The sequence below is a fragment of the Puma concolor genome, chromosome E1 (assembly GCF_028749965.1).
Source record: "Puma concolor isolate L17-30 chromosome E1, mPumCon1.1.hap2, whole genome shotgun sequence".
Taxonomy (NCBI): Eukaryota; Metazoa; Chordata; class Mammalia; order Carnivora; family Felidae; genus Puma; species Puma concolor.
This window is the reverse complement of record NC_141680.1, coordinates 58,725,935-58,750,272: the sequence shown is the minus strand read 5'-3', so window position 1 is coordinate 58,750,272 and position 24,338 is coordinate 58,725,935. Positions and strand designations below refer to the sequence as shown.

The 24,338-nt window shown below is 44.0% G+C and overlaps 1 protein-coding gene and 1 long non-coding RNA gene across 8 annotated transcripts in view; both read left to right on the top strand.

Moving 5' to 3' along the window:
- Positions 1 to 24,338, top strand: part of RNF157 (ring finger protein 157) — an 84,020-nt gene that overhangs the window by 10,625 nt on the left and 49,057 nt on the right. For all 7 annotated transcript variants that reach the window (XM_086688113.1, XM_086688108.1, XM_086688114.1 and 4 more), the window contains exon 2: positions 13,473 to 13,591. In XM_086688113.1, coding sequence (XP_086544239.1) covers positions 13,473 to 13,591 — 119 coding nt within the window. The remainder of the gene's footprint in view (positions 1 to 13,472; positions 13,592 to 24,338) is intronic.
- LOC147574542 (uncharacterized) lies at positions 1,060 to 4,676 on the top strand. The gene is made up of 2 exons (XR_015244306.1): positions 1,060 to 1,294; positions 1,534 to 4,676. It is a non-coding gene; the product is annotated as an uncharacterized LOC147574542 (long non-coding RNA).

Genomic DNA, 24,338 nt, shown 5'->3' with positions numbered 1-24,338 from the left:
AGAGTTTGGGAGTGTCTTAAAAAATTAAACATAAAGTTACCTTATGATCTAGAATTCCGCTCTCAACGAATGTGTCCAGAAGATTCACACACAGACATGTATGTGCATGTCCATAGCAGCATTGTATCTATGAATAGGCAAGAAATGGGAAGTAATCCAAATGTTCATCAGCTGGTGAATGGATTAATAAAATGAGATAAATTCATACAATGAAATGCTATTCAGCAATTTAAAGGAATGAACTAGTGATATATGCTGCACTACACGGATTAACCTCGAAAACATTGTGCTAAGTGCTAGAAACCAGATTTAAGACTGTATATTGTGTGAGTACATTTATACGAAATGGCTAGAAAAGGCAAATTTATAGAGCTAGAAAACAGCAGTGTTTGCCTAAGCCTGGGGAAGGGAGTGGGAATTCGTTGTAAACGGGCACGAGGGAACATTTTGGGGGTGGTGGAAATGTTTTCAAGTGGATGGTGGTGATAGTTCCCAAAGTCATTAAAATGTACGATGGGTGAATTAAAAAAAAAATTATTTTTTACATTTATTTATTTTTGATAGAGACAGGGCACAAGTTGGGGAGGGGCAGAGAGAGAAGGAGACACAGAATCCGAAGGAGGCTCCAGGCTCCCGAGCCGTCAGCACAGAGCCTGACCCGGGGCTCGAACCCACGAACCGTGAGATCATGACCTGAGCCGAAGTCGGACGCTTAACCGACTGCGCCACCCAGGTGCCCCATGATGGGTGAATTTTATGTGATGTATAGTATACCTCAGTAAAGCTGTTAAAAGTAACTCCACAGGGGCGCCTGGGTGGCGCAGTCGGTTAAGCGTCCGACTTCAGCCAGGTCGCGATCTCGCGGTCCGTGAGTTCGAGCCCCCCGTGAGTTCGGGCTCTGGGCTGATGGCTCAGAGCCTGGAGCCTGTTTCCGATGCTGTGTCTCCGTCTCTCTCTGCTCCTCCCCCATTCATGCTCTGTCTCTCTCTGTCCCAAAAATAAATAAACGTTGAAAAAAAATTTTTTTTTCAAAAAAAAAAAAGTAACTACACAGGGGTTCTGCCAAGTGAGTAAAATACAGAAAAGAGCTTGATCAGTAAGGGTAGAGTTCTAGAAAGCAATGGTTCTGAACACATCGAAGGCAGGGTAGAACACTCAAATAGCCCAAGAGGGAGAATAGTATTAGTAATGGCCTGGAAGTTTGCTGGTGTGCTTTGTTTTTGTTTTTGTTTTGTTTTGTTTTGGCCTTTATACGTTTTTGTTTTAATGTCAGTTAACATCTAGTGTTGTATTAGTTTCAGGTGTACTTGCCAGTATTCTTAAAATTTTTTTTTTTTCAACGTTTATTTATTTTTGCGACAGAGAGAGACAGAGCATGAACGGGGGAGGGGCAAAGAGAGAGGGAGACACAGAATCGGAAACAGGCTCCAGGCTCTGAGCCATCAGCCCAGAGCCTGACGCGGGGCTCGAACTCACGGACCGCGAGATCGTGACCTGGCTGAAGTCTGACGCTTAACCGACTGCGCCACCCAGGCGCCCCGTGTACTTGCCAGTATTCTTGATGGATTTAGAGAATACCGAATAGATTAGTTGGTTGAGGCAGGGAATTCTAGTAGAAAGATAGCGTGAAATAAAATTTGGGAGGTGGGTAGGAGCCAAAAGAGAGAGGAACCAGGTGGTGTTCTTAGGAAGATTTATCTCTTAGAGGTATAGGTTGTAGGGACAAAAAGACCTAGAAGCATGGAGATTTGCTAGGGAAGTATAACCTGATAATCCACTGTAACCGAACTTGGAAAGGGCTGAGGTCTTGACAAGGATGCTTGGCACAAAGCACACGTTGAGTGTTTTTGTGGTTTTGATGACTATGACATTTTTAGGCTGGGTGACCAGAGAAGTGAGCACCATTGACAGAAATTGAGAATCTGGGGAAGAAACTGCTTTTCAAGTGAGTCCCAAACGGGCCGCCTGGGTGGCTCAGTCGGTTAGATGTCCAACTTCAGCTCACGTCATGATATGAGTTCGAGCCCCTGGCGCCTGCTTTGGATTCTGTGTCTCCCTTTCTCTCTGCCTCTCTCTCTCTCAAAAATAAAAAATAAAAAAAGAATTTTAAAGTGAGTTCCAAATGTCATCCAGGGCTTTACTGCTCCTTAGAATCTAGAAGAATTAGACAGAACCCCCCCCAATCCCCCCAAATCATAGAGTGTAGACTTCTAATGCCACTTCCAAGATTTCTGCGAATTCCTGCATGTCCCGTGGTACAGTCATGTTGGCTCCGGAGCTCCAGCTTGCTGTCTTTGCCCCACAGTAAATGTGACTTCGGTCCATTCTTCAGTTTCTCCAAAAAAATTCCATTCACAGAAAGCCCTGAAAGCGTAGATTCTGGGGCGCCTGGGTGGCTCAGTCGGTTAAGCATCGGACTCTTTGTCTCTGCTCAGGTCATGATCTCCCGGGTCTTGTGGGATCGATCCGGCTCTGCGCTGGCAACTTGGAGCTGTTTGGGATTTTCCCTCCTCTCTGCCCCTCCCCTGCTCACATGCATGTTTGTGCTCACGAGCACTCGCTCTCTCTCTCTCTCTCAAAGATAAATTAATAAACATAAAAAACCCCCAACAAAGTATAGATTCTGCTAAAGATCTGTGGAGGGCGATGAAGTTGGGGTTTACGTCGCAGAAATACAAAGGAGTAGCAAGCAGCATCGCCCTAAACTGAACTTCAGCTACGGAGTTTTACTGGCTCTTAGGTTCCCCAGCCCCAGCCTTTCTCATCCTGTCATTCCTCTGCCTTTTTGACTCTTCTTCTCACCCTTTCTCCTGAGAAGAAAAGTTACAAGACAGTTTGAGTTGCAACCAGTAACAAAAGGACACGGACCCTTGGTGTGTTGTTCTTCATTCTCAGAAGCTCATTAAGGTATATTCCAAAAAAAAGATTGTGCCTTCACCCAGAGGAGTTGTGCTGACAGCTCTTGAGATGAAATGCTTTTTATTCCCCCTCCTCCCAGCAATAAAGGTGATTCATTGAACTTGAAGCAAAGAGGGGTTACCCAGATGAAAAGATACAGCAGGTGGTTAAAGATTTGGTCTGAAACTCCAAAGAAGGATCAGAGGAAAATGTTTGGGAGTCGCGTTATGGGAAAGGAGGAGCCCGTGTGTATTGATTGCTCCCTGGGCCTGACAACAGTCCTTTGAAAGAGGTGTTACTGTCCGTTTTACAAATAAAGAAACCAAAGCTCAAAAAAGTTAAGTAAGTTGTCCTAGGTCATACAGTGGTAGAAGGTGGCACCAGGAGCAAATTCATGTGTGCCTTAAGTCAGAGCCTCTGCTTTGATTCTATGAGGAAGAGAGAGGGAGAAAGAATGAAAGGAAAGGAGAGACCTGAGCTCTTAGAGACACTTCCGCGTTTGTGGGCTGCACAAAAGCGTGGAACAACTGGTAGGTAAGAAGAGATTCAGGACCGGGAGGGTTTGGGGAGCCAAGGGACAAGGAGCCTCAGAAGTGAGTGTGGAAGTCTTCTGAGCGTTCATAAGGGTGAAGGAAGTGTGAGAACAGACTTGGCCCGCTGGTGTTGCAGGGAAGAATTTAGAGCGGCGGAAACCACTGGAAGAGCTGCGGAGTTACTGGACGTGGGTGGGAGCAGGCAGGAATGACGGATGCGGGCCCAGGGGGCGGATTTTAAGGCATGGCAGATGAAACTCTTTTTGTATTTGCTTTTTAAGTTGGGGAGACCAGAATATGCTTTCAGCGCAAGGCAAGTAAAAAGATGGTGGACAGAGGAACAGCAATATTGAGAAAGAGGGAGGTTGCTGATGAGGTCTCCAGGAGGGAGAGGCAGTTGGGAATGGGAACTCAAGCGGAAAAGTTAACCTTGGAATGGGGAAAGCACTACCTTCTTGAGATTGGAAGAATGTATGGATAGAAATATAGGGAAGTTGGAAGGTGTTGAAACTTTGGTTTTTTGTTTTTGTTTTTTTCCTTAAGGATTTTTTTATTGATTGAATTTGAGAGAGAGGGAGAGAGAGAGAGAATCCCAAGTAGGCTCTGCACTGTCAGCACAGAGCCAGACGTGGGGCTCAGACTCAAGAACTGTGAGATCATGATCTGACTCAAAGTCAAGAGTTACATGATTAACCCACTGAGCCACCCCGGCACCCCGAGGTGGTGAAGCTTTTGTGACGTTGAAGGATTTTGAGGGGATGTCGCAAAGTGGAAGAGGCAGGTTTGGTACCTTGAAAATGGGGGGAAGGCTTGGCTCTGTCGATGTGCGCCTTGCTCTAAATATTGGAAAGCTACAGTTGTTAAAACTATATTGTACTCAGGGGCACCTGGCCTGTTCGTCAGTAGAGTATGCGACTCTGAATCTCAGGGTTGTGAGTTTGGGCCCCACGTTGGGCATGGAGCCTACTAAAAAACAAAACAAAACTATATTGTACTCAAACAAAAACACTTCATTGTGCTCATTCAGAATAGAATAGAGTCTGGAGCTAGGTATGTATATATAGCATGATAAAAATAGATTTTCAGTTTAGTGGGGGTAATGGAATATTCAATAAATGGTGTTAGTAAAGTTTCCCGTTTGGAAAAAAAAAAAAAAAGACTAACCCCTTATCCCACACAGTCTATAAGGACAAATTTCAGATCAAATAGCAACAACAACAATACCCAGGAGGGGGGAAAAAAGCATGCAAGCAATGTAAACTAGAAAGTAGGGAATGTTTATCAGTAGGGAACCAGTTCATTAAATGTGGGCATTCAACGGGAATATAGTACAATGGTTAAGAGTACACATAGGAACTCTGTAACAAAAATAGCTGGGTTTGGGACCTGACACTGCCTCTTACTAGCTGTGTGATCCTGGACAAATTACTTACCCTCTCTGTGCATTTACCGTCTCTTCTGCAAAATAAAAAAAATTGTACTGCCTACCTTATATGGTTGTTGTGAGGAATAACCTATGTGGTACTTGTTAGTACAGTGCTGGTATAGAGTGAGTCCTCGATATGGGGTTATTACATTGAGGTTATTATTATGAGGTATTATAATGTGGTCATAATAATAATGAGTTTGATTAAAAAAACTTTTTTTTAACGTTTATTTATTATTGAGAGACACAGAGAGACAGAGCATGAACATGGGAGGGGCAGAGAGAGAGAGAGACAGAATCCGAAGCAGGCTCCAGGCTCCGAGCCATCAGCACAGAGCCCGATGTGGGGCTCGAACTCACAAACCGCAAGATCATGGCCTAAGCTGAAGTCGGACACTTAACCGACTGAGCCACCCAGGTGCCCCATGAGTTTGATTTATAAGGGCAGACATGGAAAGATGCATAGAGTGCGATAGGCAAAAAAACCCCAAAAACAAAAAAAACCTTGCAGATCGATATGTGTATATTCCAATTAAAAGACAAAGTAAAACAGAAAATCCGAGTGTGTTTACATCTGTGTAGGAAAATCTGGAAGGCCACAAACCAATTCTTAATAGCAGAGTTACATCTCACAGAACGGATAACCGGGTTGGATTATCACTTTTTAAATTACGCGCTTCTGTGTATTTTTGTTTTTTATTTTTTGCAAAGGATATGTTTTACTTGTGTAATTTTTAAAAAGGCTTTATTTTAAGTAATCTCCACACCAAACATGGAGCTCGAACTCCTAACCCCAAGATCCAGAGTCGCTGCATTCCACCTACTAAGCCAGCCAGGTGCCCTTTGTAATTTTTTAAGTGAATAAAAGCATAAATAACAAAAGTAGTGCTGTGGCATTAGAATTGAGTGAACAGCATTAGTCGGCTCAGGTCATGATCTCACGGCTCGCAGCGCATCAGGCTCTGTGCTGACAGTTCCGACCCCTGAGCCTGCTTCGGGTTCCGTGTCTCCCTCTCTCTCTGCCCCTCCCCTGCTCACAATCTGTCTCTCTCTCTCTCTCTCAAAAATAAACATTAAAAAAAATTTTTTTTTAAAGAATTGAGTCGAATAGTTAGAGATGTTTGAAAAAATTTTGTTACTGTTTTTTCATTTTTGTGACCAAAAGCTTAAAGTATATTATTTAAATATTGTGTAGATGAAGCTTTTTCAAATACATGGAAACCTAATAGGATTCCTATAGCCAATTTTCTCATATTTAAATTTTATATAAAGTTATTTTATTTTTAAAGTTATTTTAATTTATTTTATTTACATTTTTATTTTTATTTTATTTATTTTTTTAAAATGTTTATTTATTTTTGAGAGAGAGAGACAGACAGGGAGCGAGCAGGGGAGGGGCAGAGAGAGACACAGAATCTGAAGCAGGCTCCAGGCTCTGAGCTGTCAGCACAGAGCCAGATGTGGGGCTCGAACTCACAAACCTGAGATCATGACCTGAGCCGAAGTCGGGCACTTAACTGACTGAGCCACCCAGGCGCCCCTTTATTTACTTTTTTAAATGTTTATTCATTTTTGAAAGAGAGAGAGAGAGAGAGAGAGAGAGAGAGAGAGAGAGAATGGGGGAGGGGCAGAGAGAGGAGGACAGAGGCTCTGAAGCCAGCTTTGCACTGACAGTAGAGAGCCGGATGAGGAGTTTGTACTCATGAACTGGGAGATCCTGATCTGAGTCGAAATCTGATGCTTAACCTTGAGCCACCCAGGCACCCCTAAAGTTATTTTTAAATATAATTCCATTTTTTTGCAATAATCAAGCATACACCTCCATTAAGTTGAAGATTAATATTTTTCACTTATAGGCAGAATAGTTGTTTTATGTGACATCATTCAAAATGCAGAAAGAAGGGAAGATTGTTTATAAATCTTGCAATAAAAACTCCCACTTAGCCTAAGATAGGGGCTAAAATCCCAAATACGTTTTACTTTATCATTTACTCCACATAAATTATCAAATTTTTTTGCTTGCTCATCTTTGAGTTTTGTTTGTTTTGTAAAATATAAAGTTTCCATGACTTGAGTTTAAAATCTTTGATTTGCAATGTGCCATTACTTAGAGGCCTAAACAGTTGGGGTTTTTTTCCTACGCCTGGTTTCTGTAGGCAGACATTTCAGTAATTTCATGGATTTGGAAAGAACTTATTTATTTTTTGAAATCTTTTTTATTAATGTTTATTTTTTTATTTTTGAGAGAGAGACAGAGACAGAGACATTGTGCACAAGTGGGGGAGGAGCAGAGAGAAAGGGAGAATCCTAAACAGGCTCCAGGCTCTTGAGCTGTCAGCACAGAGCCTGATGCGGGGCTCGAATTGCCAAACTGTGAGATCATGACCTGAGCCGAAGTCCGACGCTTAACAGACTGAGCCACCCGGGCTCAGTTTTTATTTTTTTACATTTTAGTTTTCATTAATCTCTACCCCCAACGTGGGCTCAAATTTACAGCCCTGACTCAAGAGTCACATACTCTAGGGACTGAGCCAGCCAGCTCCCCCCTTTTTTTTTAAATTAGAGTTTTTGTTAATATATAGGGTACCCATAATGATTAAGGTGAACAATGTGATGATTTGATATATGTATATCTTATAAAAGGCATACAGAGTTGCAGGAAAATGGGAAGTGGATCTAATTGTTCTTTATTGTGTGATGTTATAGTTCATAGCAGTTTGGTGGCACATATCAGAATGTCTCATTGGATCAGATGTAAATTATGACATCAATTGAGCAATATTTAGTTTCACTGTGATGTTCGGAATATGGCCCAATAGCTTAAATTCATTGGGCAAATTGTTTAAGATAGTGAATTGTAACTGAGGTTTTTCTCTTTGGTTTTTCTGAAAACCAGAAAACCAGTTTTCTCAGAAAAACTGAGGTTTTTCTCTTCTTCACATAAGGAACAAATAGTTGTCTTTTTCTTTGTGGACAGTTGAAGTCAATTTACTCATTTGAGCTCTTGGTTCAAAAGTTGTCTTTGATAGGGTAGGATTCCTTCGGTACTATACAAGTTCCTTTGGAATTACTCTGAAGTTTTTGTAGAGCCAGAAAGTGTTGATAGTGACAAAGATTAAATCAGAGGATGAGGAATAGTGTCTGGAGCTGTGCTCTCTACTGTGGCGGCCACTGGCTTCATGTAGCCATAGAACACTTGAAATGTGGCAAGTTCAAGGGCGCCTGAGTGACTCGGTTGGTTGAGCGTCTGACTCTTGGTTTCAGCTCCGGTCATGATCTCACGACCCCATGTCAGCTCTGTGCTGATGGTGTGGAGCCTGCTTGGAATTCTCTCTCTCTCTCCCTCTCTCTGCACCTCCCCTGCTTGTTCGTTCACTCTCTCAAAATGCATAAATAAACATTAAAAAAAACCAAACCTGGCCAGTCCAAAATGAGATGCACTGTAAACAGTAGGAAATATGTGCCAGATTTTGAAGACTCCATACTTAAAAAAAAAAAGAATGTAAATAGCTTGTTAATATTTTTTACACTGATTTGCATGTTGATAAAACATTTTGGATCTATTGGGATATTGGGATATCCAATATTGGGATAGATAAAATATATTAAAATTAATTTTGCTTTTTAAAAAATGCGGCTAGGGGCGCCTGGGTGGCGCAGTCGGTTAAGCGTCCGACTTCAGCCAGGTCGCGATCTCGCGGTCCGTGAGTTCGAGCCCCGCGTCAGGCTCTGGGCTGATGGCTCAGAGCCTGGAGCCTGTTTCCGATTCTGTGTCTCCCTCTCTCTCTGCCCCTCCCCCGTTCATGCTCTGTCTCTCTCTGTCCCAAAAAATAAATAAACGTTGAAAAAAAATTTAAAAAAAAATGCGGCTATTAGATAATTTAAAAATTACGTAGGGGGCTTGCTCTTTTGGCTTGTGTTATATTTTTATTGGACAGCCCTGATCTGGAGGAACAGTGCTAGTGTAATTTTCTTCCCTTAGAAATAGTTTTACTTTTTTGCCTGGATGCCTTTTTTTCTTTAATATTTTTTTCCTTTAATCCTGAACTTGAATTAGTGTTGGCCATTCTGGACCAAACCTTATTATTATTTTTTTCTTTACTGTAGTGAAAATCATGTAGCATTAAATTTATTATCTCCACCACTTTCAAGTGTACAATTCAGTAGTGTTAAGATCTCTAGAACTTTTTCTTCTTACAAAACAGAAACTCTATACCCATTAAACACCATTTCCCCCTTCTCCCTCCCACTCGTGCTGTGTTTTAAATATAATGTTGGAGATCCGTGTATGATGTGTCTTCTTTTTCCCCCTTTACTGAGATATAATTGACGTTGTATAAGTTTAAGGTGTACAAAGCGATGAGATGACACACGTCTATCTCGTAAAATGATTACCACAAGATATACCTTCTTCAAGCCCACAAAGAATTTGAATACGAATTCTGATTAAGAAATTCTAGCTAACTCATAATGAAAAGCTTGCAGTTTATCCATTAGTCACATGTGTTCCTGTTAGCAAACAGGCAAAGTATTTGAGTACAGTTCTTTCCCCCCTACCATTTCTGATTTTAGAGTGTAGTTCATGCTGAAAAGTGAAACTGTGCACAAATATGCCAAAAGGCATCGTTTTCAGAGACCGTTAGTGTGTTCGGCGTTACCGTCTGCTGATGCGGTAGCGGCACATGACTGTGCGCTGATCTGTCCCTTTAGACAGCTGGGCAGACAGACAGAAAGCTTTATCCAGGCCGCAGAGGCAGATTTGCTCTTTCTTGCCAGTCTAATTAGGGCAAGTTATTACAGGGGTCCGTTTCAAAGAAAGGAACGAGCAAATTTTTGGTTGCTTTAAGCTTATTATTATTATTTTTTTAACAGAGAAGGTATTTGTATTTTAAGTGCACCAAGGGAGATCATCTTTTTTTTTTTTAAGTTTATTTATTTTTGAGAGAGAGAAAGCGTGCGCGCATGTGTATGCACACGGGTTGGGGGGAGGAGCAGAGAGAGAGAGGGAGAGAGTACTGTCAGCACAGAGTCCAGTGCGGGGCTCAGTCCCACAAACTGTGAGATCATGACCTGAGCCAAAACCGAGAGTCGGACACTCAATTCACTGAGCCACCCAGGCGCCCCCGGAGATCATCTTTTTAAAGGAATTTTACATCGACTCTTCTACTGAAATGCAGAAGTCCTTTTTTCACCTGTGATATATTGACCCTAATTTTAAATCTGTGTATATTTGTGCTCTTGATTTTTAATGTAAGGCAAAAGTACAGCTAGCTGTACCCTACTTTCTTGGTAATTTCTTCTCTTTTAATATTATGGCAAAAAAAAAAAGAACCCTGTCACCATCTTTAGCCCTTTACCCCCCAAGACATCAGTGCTCTTCTCTTGCTAGGATAATCACTACCATCAGTAAGTTGATTATCTGGATTTCTTTGTCCCTACATCCCTCACCTGACTGTTCACAGGTACTGGAAACTCAGCGTGTCCCATACTGAACTCAACAGTACAGTTCAGACACCAAACCTTCCTCCCTCCATTCTTTATTCATGACTTGGGCAAGCCATCCCTCAGCGTGAAACCTTTAACTTTTTGTTTATCTTATGGTATTTATTTATTTAAGTCATTTCTTTCCCCAACGTGGGGTTCGAACTCCTGACCAGAGATCAAGACTCGCACACTCCACCGATCGAGCCAGCCAGGCGCCCCAAAATTTTTAACTTTTAAAATTTCAGCGAATGGATGATAACTATATAGTCTCTAACGTATAGAAAATATATTTTGCTAAAGGTTCAACAGCAAATGACTTCCACTGTTTGAGATGGCAGCTTCTACTTAGGGCAACTCGGCACCTCCCCTCTCTATAAATTATGCACTTGGAAAATAGGGCTTGCAAGTGCGAGACATAAATAATTGATAATTAAGCTTTCCCAAATGATGAATTGCACTGTCACCGCAGATACATACACTTTGTATTTTTCGGTTTTGGTGGGTAACTCTCGCGAGTTCCTCAGTGATGCTTTGATTTTGGCCACTTTTTCTCTCAAATAATGTTTTCCTACTTGTTGTTCAATTAAAGAATCGCCTCACTTTGTGGTGAGTGATTTTTATCCACATTGCCTCGTGTAATAAGTGTTTGTAAAGCTGCATGGGAAGAACACCCGCGAATGAACATGTGGTTCAGTTTTTCCGTTGGAATTTGCTTCTCTGTCTTCCTTCCTATGGCTTTTTCACAGCTGAAAGCACTGAATCTCACTGTGTTTAGTTTGCTATAAACCTTCGACAAAAATTGAAACTGGTTTAGAAAACGTATCTATACTCTTGCTGTGTGACAGATAATGACGAAGCCTCTCACCATTTCATATGTTTTTTGAATTCATCCAGGAATTGGGGTATGTGAGGAGAGCTGTGAGAAGGCGTGTTGGGGGATAAATCCTTTCCTTCGGATGGCTTCTCTTCATGCGATAATTAGATTATGGAAATTTGGGTTGGGGTGCCTGCCTGGCTCAATCGGTTAAGCGTCCAACTCTTGATTTTAGCTCAGGGTGTGATCTCACAGTTTGTGAGTTCAAGCCCCACATCGGGCTCCTCGCTGACAGTGCGCGGAGCCTGCTTAGGATTCTCCCGCCCCGCTCCTCCCTCCCACTTTCCCTCTCTCTCAAAATAAATAAACTTAAAAAAAAAAAAAGAAATTTATGTTAAGAGGCATTCATTTAAGTCTAGGTTGGAAAGTATTCCCAGGTGGAATTTGCAGTGTTACCTAAGCCTCCCTTGGTGACTTACAGTGCCCTCACGTCCTGGTACAGTTCCTCAGTTTGTCTGGATGAGGCAGATGGGGATTCTGACCCCTGAGTACCGATTGCCTCTAGTTACTGTAGTGTTAAAAATATCCCTGCTTCCTCGTGAGTCAAGGTGGGGCCAAGACCTGACTGATGTCTCTGAAACCCTGGCCATTCACACTGTTAGTGAATTTGGGACTGAGGGTGTGTGTTTTGTGTGTGTGTGTGTGTGTGTGTGTGTGCACATGTGTCTTTTCATAGTTCTAAACTATTGTCCTGTCGAACTCCATAATCTGTGTGGTAATTGGTAGGTAAAGTCAATGACAGCTATATATATTTTTTTTTCATTTTTTTTGTAATGTTTTTATTTATTTTTGAGACAGAGAGAGACAGAGCATGAGAAGGGGAGGGGCAGAGAGAGGGGGAGACACAGAATCTGAAGTGGGCTCCAGGCTCTTGAGCTGTCAGCACAGAGCCCTGTGTGGGGCTCGAACTCATGGAGTGTGAGATCATGACCTGAGCTGAAGTCGGACGCTCAACCGACTGAGCCACCCAGGAGCCCCAAGGACAGCTATGTTTTAAAAAAATGTTTATTTATTTATTTTGAGATATTTATTTTGAGAGAGAGTAAGAGTGTGAGTGCAAGAGCAGGGGAGGGGCAGGGAGGGTGGGTGAGAGAGAATCCCCAGCAGGCTCTGTGCTGTCGGCTTAGAGCCTGACGCAATCCCATGAACTGCAAGATCGTGTTCCGAACCGAAATCGAGAGTCGGACACTTACCTGCCTGAGCCACGCAGGTGCCCCCAAGGACAGTTGTATTATATAAATTCATTTTTTTTTTTTAATTTTTTTTTTCAACGTTTATTTATTTTTGGGACAGAGAGAGACAGAGCATGAACGGGGGAGGGGCAGAGAGAGAGGGAGACACAGAATCGGAAACAGGCTCCAGGCTCTGAGCCATCAGCCCAGAGCCCGACGTGGGGCTCGAACTCACGGACCGCGAGATCGTGACCTGGCTGAAGTCGGACGCTTAACCGACTGCGCCGCCCAGGCGCCCCTATAAATTCATTTTAATAATCATCTTGGGGCACTTGGGTGGCTCAGTCGGTGACGCATGTGACTTTGGCTCAGGTCATGATCTCACAGTGAGTGAGTTCGAATCCCACATGGGATGAGCACGAGCCCTGCTTTGGGTGAGCCCTGCTTCTCCCTCGCTCTCTCTCCCTCTCTGTCTCCGCCTTTATGTGTCCTCTCTCTCTCTCTCTCTCTCTCAATAAAAACAACAACAATCATTTTGAAGCAAATGTGAAAAGGAAACAGCCTTCGTTGTAGAGGGTTATGGAATTATGTATGTAGTAGTAGGCAGGTACTGAGACGTGTGTGTTTAGGTAGGAACTGGCTTAGGAAGATCCAGGCAGAGAAATGTATGTGTGTGTGTACATGCTGGTGCCTATAGTTAAGATCCCTGAATATACAGGGGATAGAAAATAACCACTTCAAGTTTAAGGGAAAAAAACAGGGACAAAATACGCACATGTGTTCATTAATGTGCATTGTGGGGCCTTCTGGTCTTTTGCTGATGGTGTTACAGACAGGTCATAATAAGGATCCGATTAACAACGTTAAAAGGGAAATTCATCTATTTATGGTTGGTAGCTTGGGTTTTCGCTGCTATGGTTTGGCGTACTTTGTGCCATTGTCCCAAATCAAGAGAAAATCCCTAACAGTTATTAACTGTTGCACTGATTATTTGTTGGAAGGATTAACGTTTTTTCGAGTCAGTTTTTTTTACCTGGTTTAGTTTGACTGGTTTCTGTTTGATGTCTCTGTGTCTCCCTGTCTAGGAAGCTATTTTGCCAGCCACTTCATTATGGGAGGAGAGAAGTTTGACTCCACGCACCCCGAAGGTTACCTATTTGGAGAGAACAGTGATCTGAACTTTCTGGGGAACAGACCAGTAGCGGTATGGTTATGACCTGTTTATTTCCGCGTGGGGCTTCAGTGGCCAATACAAACAGTCTTATAAAAATAAGTTTGTAATCATTGGTTCAGAGGTGTCTGTAGCTCGGTGTGAGTTGAGAGGGTCCCTGGGAGCCAGGCCACAGCCCCTTGGCTGGCGTCGGGTCTCCAGTCACTAGAGGCTGACCCCTGGAAAGACTGCGGGAGTCTGCCTAAGGGGGAGGACATCTCACAGGTTCCCGATGTCTGCATGTCCGAGAGATTCCCGTCTCTGCTAAATGCCACCTCTTTTTCTCTTCTTCATAGCACTTAATGCCATAGAAGCTTGTATTTCTCTGTCTCGCCCTCTGTTTTCTATCTGCCCTTCCTTGTAGGACGTAAATTTCACTGTGTCTCCCTCTCTCTGCCCCTAACCCACTCGCATCCTGTCTCTGTCTCTCTCAAAAATAAATAAACATTAAAAAAAAAACTAAAATAAAACGGGGGTGGGGGTGGCACCTGGGTGGCTCAGTCGGTTGAGCGTCCGACTTGGGCTCAGGTCATGATCTCATAGCTTGTGAGTTCAAGCCCTGCGTCAGGCTCTGGGCTGACAGCTCGGAGCCTGGAGCTGCTTCGGATTCTGTCTCCCTCTTTCTCTCTGCCCCTAACCCACTTGTGTTCTGTCTCTGTCTCTCTCAAAAATAAATAAACATTAAAAAAAAAAATTTAGAATGTATATTTCACAGGTCAGGACTATTTTTACTGTTGCGTCCTAGCACCTAGAACAAAGCCTGATACATACTGACAAGCCCTTAAAGAGCTGTTGAATGAATGACTGAAAAGGTTTCCCTTCATATCTGAATTGATACTAGGCTATGTCTCTGTTCATTCAGCTCATTCCATAAACGTATGTAGCATCCTCTCCACACCCAGCCCGAGGCTTTGGAAGAATAGCCTGCCATATGGCTAGTGAGTGGCTAAGGAAGGTCCTAGAGACTTTTCAGACATTATTCCTAATCTTCGTAAGACCCACCTGACAGAAGATTTATTGTTATTAATTTTTAAGTAAGCTCTATACCTAATATGTGAGGCTTGAACTCATGATCTCAAGATCAAGAGTTGATGCTCTGCAACTGATCCAGCCAGGTGCACCAGAAGATTTATTATTAATCCTATTAAAAAAATTTTTTTAATGTTTATTTATTTTTGAGAGAGACCAAGAGAGACAGCGTGAGTTGGGGAGGGCAGAGAGAGAGGGAGACACAGACTTTGAAGCAGGCTCCAGGCTCAGAGCTGTCAGCACAGAGCGCGAAGCGGGGGCTCAAACTCCTGGACCATGAGATCGTGACCTGAGAAGTCGGACGCTTTACCGACTGAGCCACCCAGGTGCCCCAATTATTAATCCCGTTTCATAAGCAAGAGAACTGAGGTTCTAAGAAATGACCAATGATAAGTGCATGCTCTGTTCCAGGCACTGTTCTAAGTGTTTGTTTACATAAAGTTTTCCCAAACTCCAATAACTAGGTCTGCCTGGCCACAGGTCGATGACCTTTCCACTGCTTCTCATTGCTTCAAAAAGCCCTGCCTTCCTCCAGAAACTCCTGGGTCAGTGGGGCAGATGAAACACAGGAACAGGAGATGCGTAAATAGCTGGAGAGGTCCGAAGTGATTGGATGCTGTGGGGCTTGCGAGCAGGAGAGGAGAACGGCAGGCCTGACCCCCTCATGCTCGTGTTGAGAAGAGGCGGACGGTGTTGAGCGAGCCTTTGGAGAGGCCTAGGCTTTTACCAGACGGGTGGGGAAGGGGCTTTCCAGGAGCGGGTGCAGAGCACAGGCCCGAGCGTTTTCCCGTTGTTGTCAAACCAGCAAACCTTCACCCAGCGACTGCTGTGTGCCAGGTACTGTGATGGGCGCTGGGGACACCAAGCTGAAGTGAGCATGGTCTGTTTCTCCTGGGAACAAATAAGGAAGCCAGGCTGGCAAGAGTAGACATTTCCTGATGGTGAGACACGGTTGGGAAGGTAGGTGGGGGCTGCATTACCCCTAAGGCTTTTGACTCTTACCTGTAGGCTGTGGGGCATATTGAAGACTTTTCGGTGGATAAGTGACCTGGAGAATTTTTTTTTTTTCCTTTAGGGAGATTCATCCAGTGGCTGTCTCCCATCTTGAGCTTTAATTAAAAAACATATTTTGATGATGGGTTTTCACTGGTTTCTCCCTTTCTATCTGGAGTGACCCCCTCCCCTAATTCACAGACCAGGAGTGCTTTCAAAATACCACATCCCTTCTTGCTTCGTATTCGGTCATGCCAGCTCATGCTCACCAAATGTCCGCTCTCTGATTTTGTTACTGGTGCCTTAGCAATTAGAGTAGAAGAATCTTTGGTGTTTTGTTTTATTTTGTTTTGTTTTGTTTTGTTTTGTTTTGACAGAGACAGGTAAGAATTGTGCCTCCCTCCCTGGGAGTCAATTCGTGCTTGAAAAATGGCCCTTTCTTTTTACGTCAATTACTTCCTTTCTTTTCCTCTTTCTTCTTGTGTGAGAATAGTGTATTATTTTTTTTAATTTTGACCTTTTCAGACCATAAAGATTTTTTTTGAAATGTTTTTATTTATTTTTGAGATAGACAGAATGCGAGTGGAGGAGGGGCAGAGAGAGAGGGAGACACAGAATCTGAAGCAGGCTCCAGGCTCTGAGCTGTTGACACAGAGCCCGACGTGGGGCTCAAACTCACAAACCGTGAGATCATGACCTGAGCTGAAGTCGGACGCTTAACCGACTGAGCCACCCAGGCGCTCCATAAAGATTATTTTAAAACAAATAAATACTTCTTTTGGTTCCTACTGAGGTTTTTTCTGGCTGGCAGACTCCTGGTTCAGCTGCCCTGTTTATGCTTCTCTGTGAGCCTGTGAAGGACTGAGGTCTTCCTGAAGCCCTAAAGAGCAGCCCTGACCTGAAGTTTGAGGCTTTTTCTAAAGGAGTATTGACATTTTGGTTGTTGTTTCTATGTAGTCATCATTAAATATGCTTAATGTTGTAAGAGCAGATGTTTTCAGGAGATATCATCATTTCAGATTAATAAAGCAAATTGGAGTAACTTCAGATATATATAGAAATAATGTATACAGGGGGCGCCTGTGGGCCTCAATGGTTTAAGCATCGGACTTCGGCTCAGGTCATGATCTCACGGTTCATGAATTTGAGCCCCGCTTCGGGCTCTGTGCTGAAAGCTTAGAGCCTGGAGCCTGCTTTGGATTCTGTGTCTCCCTCTCTCTCTGCCCCTCCCTGGCTCACTCTCTCTCTGTCTCAAAAATAATAAAAATAAAACATTAATAAAAAAATTTTAAAAAAAAGAAGGTATACAGAACAAACGTGGCACATTTCCTTTTCTTTCCCCACACATTATTTCATAATGATCATGGCTAACATTCATTGAACACTTACTATTTGTCAGGCCTGGTTGCTCTAAGCTCTTCATACATGTTATGTCATTTTGTCCTCACACCCTGGTGAGGAAGGTCCTTATTTGACAGATGAGGAACATGGACGCAAAGAATTTAAACAAGGATCACTAAGCCTGTACGTGGTTGAATTGGGATTTGAACCTAGCCGTCCAGCCCCAGAGCCTGAAGCACTCCGGTTTCTGCTATTCAGAGCACGTGTGCTCAGGAACTCTGTGCATATCCTGTCTGTGAGTCTGTCCTAGTAGATCATCAAGTGTAATTTGTGAGATGCAGACAGAGATCTAAAAGTAGACCGAGTGGCAGGGACATGTTCTCTCTGAGTGTCCCTTGAGAGAGCTGCTGTTTGGTGTATATTCCATCTGCTGGTCTGACCTCTGTGTTTTGTTGTTACTGCACATCATACCTGTTTGGGGGACGGCCCAGAGATTGAACATGGACTTGTAGCTTGAGTTCTGAGGACTTGACTTATACTCTCTAGCAACATGTCCCCCAGGGTCAGTATGTGGGCATCCGGTTGTGGAGGAAAGGGAACAACCTTTTATTTAAAAAAAAAAATTTTTTTTAACATTTATTTATTTTTGAGATAGAGAGAGACAGAGCATGAGCAGAGGAGGGTCAGAGAGAGAGGGAGACACAGAATCCGAAACAGGTTCCAGGCTCTGAGCTGTCAGCCCAGAGCCTGATGCGGGGCTCGAACTCACGGACTGCGAGGTCATGACCTGAGCCGAAGTCGGACGCCCAACCGACTGAGCCACCCAGGCACCCCGGGAACAACCTTTTAAAGCCACCGAGCAGCTCCTCCTTCGAGGGAGAATGAAGATAAGGAGTGGAAGATGTTGAAATAAATTGTTACATAAAATATAAGTGCCATAGACTTCCTGGCTTGTGGGACTTGTGGTATTTCCTGTCATTTCTGAATGGTCAAACTAAAAAGAATACCGCTTGCAAACGCATCACTCAGCCTGTAGTTTTTACTGGAGCCCTGCCGATCTCCCACTTGGGATAATCCGTCAACGTCAAATTTAGTATCAAGTCCCAGGGGTCAGATTTAATGAACTAGAGCGTGCATAGACATGGATGGTTGAAGAGAGGCTGAAGTCAAGATTTCAGGTTTTGTTTACATCTTAACCACTAGACCCTTTGCAACCTTGGCAAATGTATCACTGAGGCTCTCAGATTACCCACTGGTAAAGGGGGATAGTTCTGACTTTATGGGAATGTGATGCTTGAAGAATGTCTTGGGATTGCTGGGTAAAAAGAAGCCAGGGTAAAAACAATGTTGGCTGTACTGCTACCCTTTCAGGTTGGTTATTTCTGCAGCTACCGATAGTTTTGTGTGGAGAGAATAGTCACTGGTTTTTAAGTAATTGTCTTAAGCGGTCAACAGGGCTTCTGATGGTCTTTCTGTTCTGGTCCCCATATATAGAGGAGCTGAGATCCCTGCGTTTGTACATCACCGTTGTAAAATGTTAAATAAAGACCATCCTTCGCCTTCCTATGGGGTGGAAGAGCTGGTGCTGATTTTTTGCTCCTTTATTGAGTGAGGGCTTCTTTTGTTGAGGCAGATTACTGCTAAAACTCTAAGTTATTTAGAGGCGTGGTGACCTCAGGATTGTCCAAGAATCAAGTGATACCTCGACCCTACCTGAGTTCAGATCTATCATCTCACCTTAGAGGAAAGCAGCTGAGTTCCAGTCCGGCCTCTGATGCGCCATCTCGCGTGTTGTGTCACCAGACCCCCTTGACACGGGTTCTGTGTCCTGCTCCCTGCAGCCAGGGCTGCACAGCTGGCCGTAAGAATCAAGGTAGGCACAGGTGGGTCTTCCCCCCCCCCCCAACAGAGATACACCTAAAAGCTGTACTTGCATCAAGTCTCTGTAAATTCAGCCCTTTTATCCACAGGTGTGCAGGGAGAGCAAGCTATTTAACACAACTTGGCAATGTATCCATTTACAAAGTAGAGTTTGGGCCATACAGAGCGTTGTGTCCGTCACAGTCATTCATTTGTTCAGTAAATATCTGTGGGTCATATACTGCGCTAGCAGCTGGGAGTGCAAAGATGAAGAAGGCTTGCCCCTGCCCCGAGGAGCTCGCGGTATGATGGGGTAGACAGGTTGCTCCCGACTGTGATGTGTTCCGGTAAGTCCTGTGTGACTGTGTGAGAGACAGGGCCAGAGTGCTCTGGGAGCAGAGGGGAGTGAGGATGATTTCCACCCAGGGCGCTGGCTCTGCGAGACGACTCCTTGAACCGAGTGGGATGAGCAGGATTTCCCTAGTGGGTGTCGGGAAGGTCACTAAGGCAGAATTAACAAGCAATGTGAGGAAGCGACTAAGATTGGGTTTCCAGAAGGGTGAGCAGACTGTAAGGATTGGGTCATGAGGTATGTTGGTGGGAGGTGAGGCTGGAAAGACAGACTGGGCCCATGTTGGAAGGGCGATGAGGGTCGTATTGAGAAGTTTATGCCTTTCTTTCTAAGGCAGTAAAGAAGGTCATAGTCATGAGTTGCTTTGCCACTGAGTAGCTTCTTGGTGTTGGTTAACATATTAGCCATCAGTGAGCCTCAGTTTCCCCATCTATAAAAATACCTATCTTGCAGATATATTTTAAGTTTTCCAAAAATGACAGCTATTATGATTTGATTTGCCTTTCAGAAAGTTAATTCTTTTTCATTGTTGAGAGACAGAGAGAAAGCATGCGTGTGTATGAGCTGGGGAGGGGCAGGAGGAGAGGGAGAGAGAGAGTCTTAAGCAGGCTCCCGACTTGGGGCTCAATCTCATAACTGACATCATGACTGGAGCCGAAATCAAGAGTCGGATGCTTAATTGACTGAGCCACCCAAGTACCCCCAGAAAGTTAATTTTTTTGTTAATGTTTATTTATTTGGGGGGAGGGGCAGAGAGAACACAGAATCCAAAGCAGGCTCCAGGCTCTTAGCTGTGAGCACAGAGCCTGATGTGGAGCTCGAATTCATGGACCTTGAGATCAAGACCTGAGCTGAAGTCAGACACTTAACCGACTGAGCCACCCAGGCACCCTACTGTTACTGAATTTCTTTACATTTTTAAAAATGTTTATTTATTTTTGAAGGAAAGAAAGAGTGAGCAGGGGAGGGGCAGAGAGAGGGGAGACACAGAATCCGAAGCAGGCTCCAAGGCTCCGAGCTGTCAGCACAGAGCCTGATGCGGGGCTCGAACCCATGAACCCTGAGATCATGACCTGAGTCGAAGTTGGACACTTACCTGACTGAGCACCCAGGTGCCCCCAGAAAATTAATTCTTTAAATCATCTCACGGTGTAGAGAGTAAATTGGAAAGACGAGATAAGGAGCCAGTTAGGTCGTGGTTTGTTTTAGATAGGAAGGAAGATACACGGTGCCTGAACTAGAACAGTGGCATTAACGGTAAAGATGGTTCAGACTCCAGGACTGTGGGCAGTCCGAACCGAAGGCAGGGCGTAGTTAAGGACACAAGGAACAGCCTCTGTGGGACAGCTAGCACTTCAACTGGATACCATGTGTGGGTTTTATCTGCAGTTTTACTCCTTTTTAAATTTTTTTAAATGTTTATTTATTTTTGAGACAGAGTATGGGTGGGTGAGGGGCAGAGACAGAGGGAGACAAAATCTGAAACAAGATCCAGGCTCTGAGCTGTCAGCACAGAGCCCGACATGGGGCTCAAACCCATGAACCGTGAGATCATGACCTGAGCCAAAGTTGGAGGCTCAACTGACTGAGCCACCCAGGAGCCCCTGCAGTGTTACTCTTTTTAAAAAATATTTCGGGGCGCCTGGGTGGCTCAGTCGGTTGAGCGTCCGACTTCAGCTCAGGTCACGATCTCGCGGTCCGTGAGTTCGAGCCCCGCGTCAGGCTCTGGGCTGATGGCTCAGGGCCTGGAGCCTGCTTCCGATTCTGTGTCTCCCTCTCTCTCTGCCTCTCCCCCGTTCATGTTCTGTCTCTCTCTTTCTCAAAAATAAACACTAAAAAAGTTTCTTTATTTTGTTGGGGCGGTGGGGGGAGCCCACGTAAGTGGGAGAAGGGCAGAGAGAGAGTCCCAAGCAGGTTCATGCTCAGTGCAGAGCCCCACTTGGGGCTTGATCTTAAAACTGCAAGATTGGGGGCACCTGGGTGGCGCAGTCGGTTAAGCGTCCGACTTCAGCCAGGTCACGATCTCGTGGTCCGTGAGTTCGAGCCCCGCATCGGGCTCTGGGCTGATGGCTCAGAGCCTGGAGCCTGTTTCCGATTCTGTGTCTCCCTCTCTCTCTGCCCCTCCCCCATTCATGCTCTGTCTCTCTCTGTCCCACAAATAAATAAACGTTGAAAAAAAACAAACAAACAAAACTGCAAGATCGTGACCTGAGCCAGAATCAAGAGTCAGACTGACTGAGCCACCCAGGCGCCCCCTATCTGCCGTTTCGTTTGTGCCCTGGCCCCAGTGTAATCAGACAGGTGGGTCACAATACAGGTACCCTGGCATGCGTTGCCTTAGAGCCTGGATTGGTCTACCCAGGCTACTAAAACAAAATACCATAAGTTAGGGGGCTAAACAACAGGTATCCATCACTCAAGGTTCTGGAGGCAAGAAGGCCGAGATCAAGGTGCTGGCAGATTTCATTCTGGTGAGGGTTTCTTGCAAGTGACTGTCTTCTTGCTCTGTCCCCACATGGCAGAAAGAAAGTGCTCTCTCTCTTCCCTCCTTATAAGGGCACTAATCCCATCTTGAGAGGCCCACCGTTATGACCTCACCTAACCCTAATCACCTCCCAAAAGCCTCCCCTCCAAATATAGTCACATTGAGGGTTAGGGCTTTAACATAAGAATTTTGATATGAGAGTCCATGACAGGAACGTGCCTCTTTTCTGTGTGTATGTGGGTGTGTGTTGTAGATTGAGTTACTTGCCTTTTGCATGCTCTTGTCTTTCCTTCCTCCTTCCCTTATAAATTGTACTACAGCTGTCTTTGGCATTTAGTTTGGCCATATTTATTGCATTTCTAGTTATGCATACCCTTGAGCCACCTGTTTCATCTCTCTGAATCTCTGAGTAAAGGAGAAACTTACTCCTCTTCTCTCAATATTCTGCCACAATGCTAACTCGTTTTTGACACCAGACATGTGGGCTTTGCACACATCAGGCAGGAGTTGTTAAAGAAATTATAGTGTGTCTACACTAAGAACTGGTATTCAACCAAAAATAAAGTAGATTTGTACCCCACTGAGATAAAAATACGTCTGTGACCACATGGTGTGCTGAAAAAAGCAAGTTGTTATGTATCCTATAGAATCCAGTTTCATTTCTGATAAAAATTACAGTGCATAACAATATATGTGTATTTGTATGCTTTTTTGTGTATTTATATTTGTAGGTGCATAAAATACATAAGAGAATAATGCATTTTACCCGTTCACAGTGGTAACTCTCGGGCTACATCAGTGAGGGGAGGTACATACTCCTGACTTTGTATTTTTCTGTGTGAATATATATTTGAACTTGAAATTTTTTTTAAAATAGAAGCATTTAAATTTTTTTTGTAAAAATAGCAAAAGGGCTCCCTCTCTCTCTGCTTCTCCCCTGCTCACTCTCTCTCAAAAATAAATAAACATTAAAAAAAAAACGGGGGGTGGCTCCTGGGTGGCTTAGTCGGTTAAGCATCTGACTTAGGCTCAGGTCGTGATCCCACGGTTCGTGGGGTTCGAGCCCCGCGTCAGGCTCTGTGCTGACAGCTCAGAGCCTAGAGCCTGCTTCGGAGTCTGTGTCTCCCTCTCTGCTTCTCCCTTGCTCACTCTCTGTCTCTCAAAAATAAATAAACATTAAAAAAAAAATAGGAAAAGGGCCCACTGCTGAGCAGGAAAGGAGACAGTTCTAGGAAAATACATAGAGTGGGAAAATTAAGGAAATTAATAAAATAATGGTTTAATTGTTTAGTGAACTACAGAAAGGGTGTGGCTTGCCGAGTGGGGTTGGGGGCTTGTGGAGAACAGTAACAAGATCAGAATAAGCATGAAGAGGAATATGGAATCAGGTGGCTTCATCCTCTTGGTGCCAGTGTGCAATGATTCACTGTTAGAACCATTTGATTCATGATGGATACAGCCTAGTTTTTAATAATCTGAGAGTAAAAGAAAATCCAGACTATGAAACGCCTAAACTGGAGAATGAATAATCCCGTTTTTCAAATACGGTTTAGGGCTTTATAGACAGTATTACTTAAGTATTTTATTTATTTATTTATTTATTTACTTACTTACTTACTTATTTGCTTATTTATTTGTTTATTTTTAATGTTTATTTATTTCTGCAACAGAGAGAGACAAAGCATGAGTGGGGGTGGGACAGAGAGAGGGAGACACAGAATCCGAAGCAGGCTCCAGGCTCTGAGCTGTCAGCACAGAGCCCGACGTGGGGCTCGAACCCACAGACCGCAAGATCATGACCTGGGCCGAAGTCGGTCTCTCAACTGACTGAGCCACCCACGCACCCCTTACTTAAGTATTTTAAAAAATAGCTTCCTTATTAATATTCCTGCTTCCTTATTATTCCCTGTTCCTAGTTTCCTCCCAGAGGTGACCATACTGCTCAGTTCAATAAGTGAGCTTTAATAGTTTTTTAAAAAATTGTGACAAAATACACATAACATAAAGCGTACCATGTTAATTATTTGAAGCCTACAGTTCAGCGGTAAACTTGTTGTGCAAGATCTCCAGAACACTTTCCATCTTGTAAAACTGAAACTTTGTACCCACTGAACGCTAACACCCCATTCTCCCCAACCCCCAGCCCCTGGCGTCCACTCTTCACTTTCTGTCTCTGAATCTGACTAGCTACCTCATATAAGTAGAATCTTACAGTATTTGTCCTTTTGTGTCTGGCTTTAGCATGATGTCTGCAAGGTTCATCCATGTTGTAGCAGGTGTCAGAATTTCCTTCTTTTTAAAAATTTTTTAATGTTTATTTTTGGAGAGAGAGAGAAGGAGAGAGAGAGAGAGAGAGAGAGAGAGAGAGAGAGAGAGAGAGAGAGAGATTGTGAGCAGGGGAGGGGCAGAGAGGGAGGGAGACACAGAATCTGAAGCAGGCTCCAGGCTCTGAGCTGCCGGCACAGAGCCCGAAGCAGGGCTCGAACTCACAAGCAGTGAGAACGTGACCCAAGCTGAAGTCGGATGCTTAACCGACTGAGTCAACCCAGATGGACAAAGCTTATTTCTTTTTGAGAGAGAGCTTGTGAGCAGGGTAGAGGCAGAAAGAGAAGGGGGGGAGAGAGAGAGAATCCCAAGCAAGCTCCATGCTGACAACAATGAGCCCGATGCGGGGTTCATAC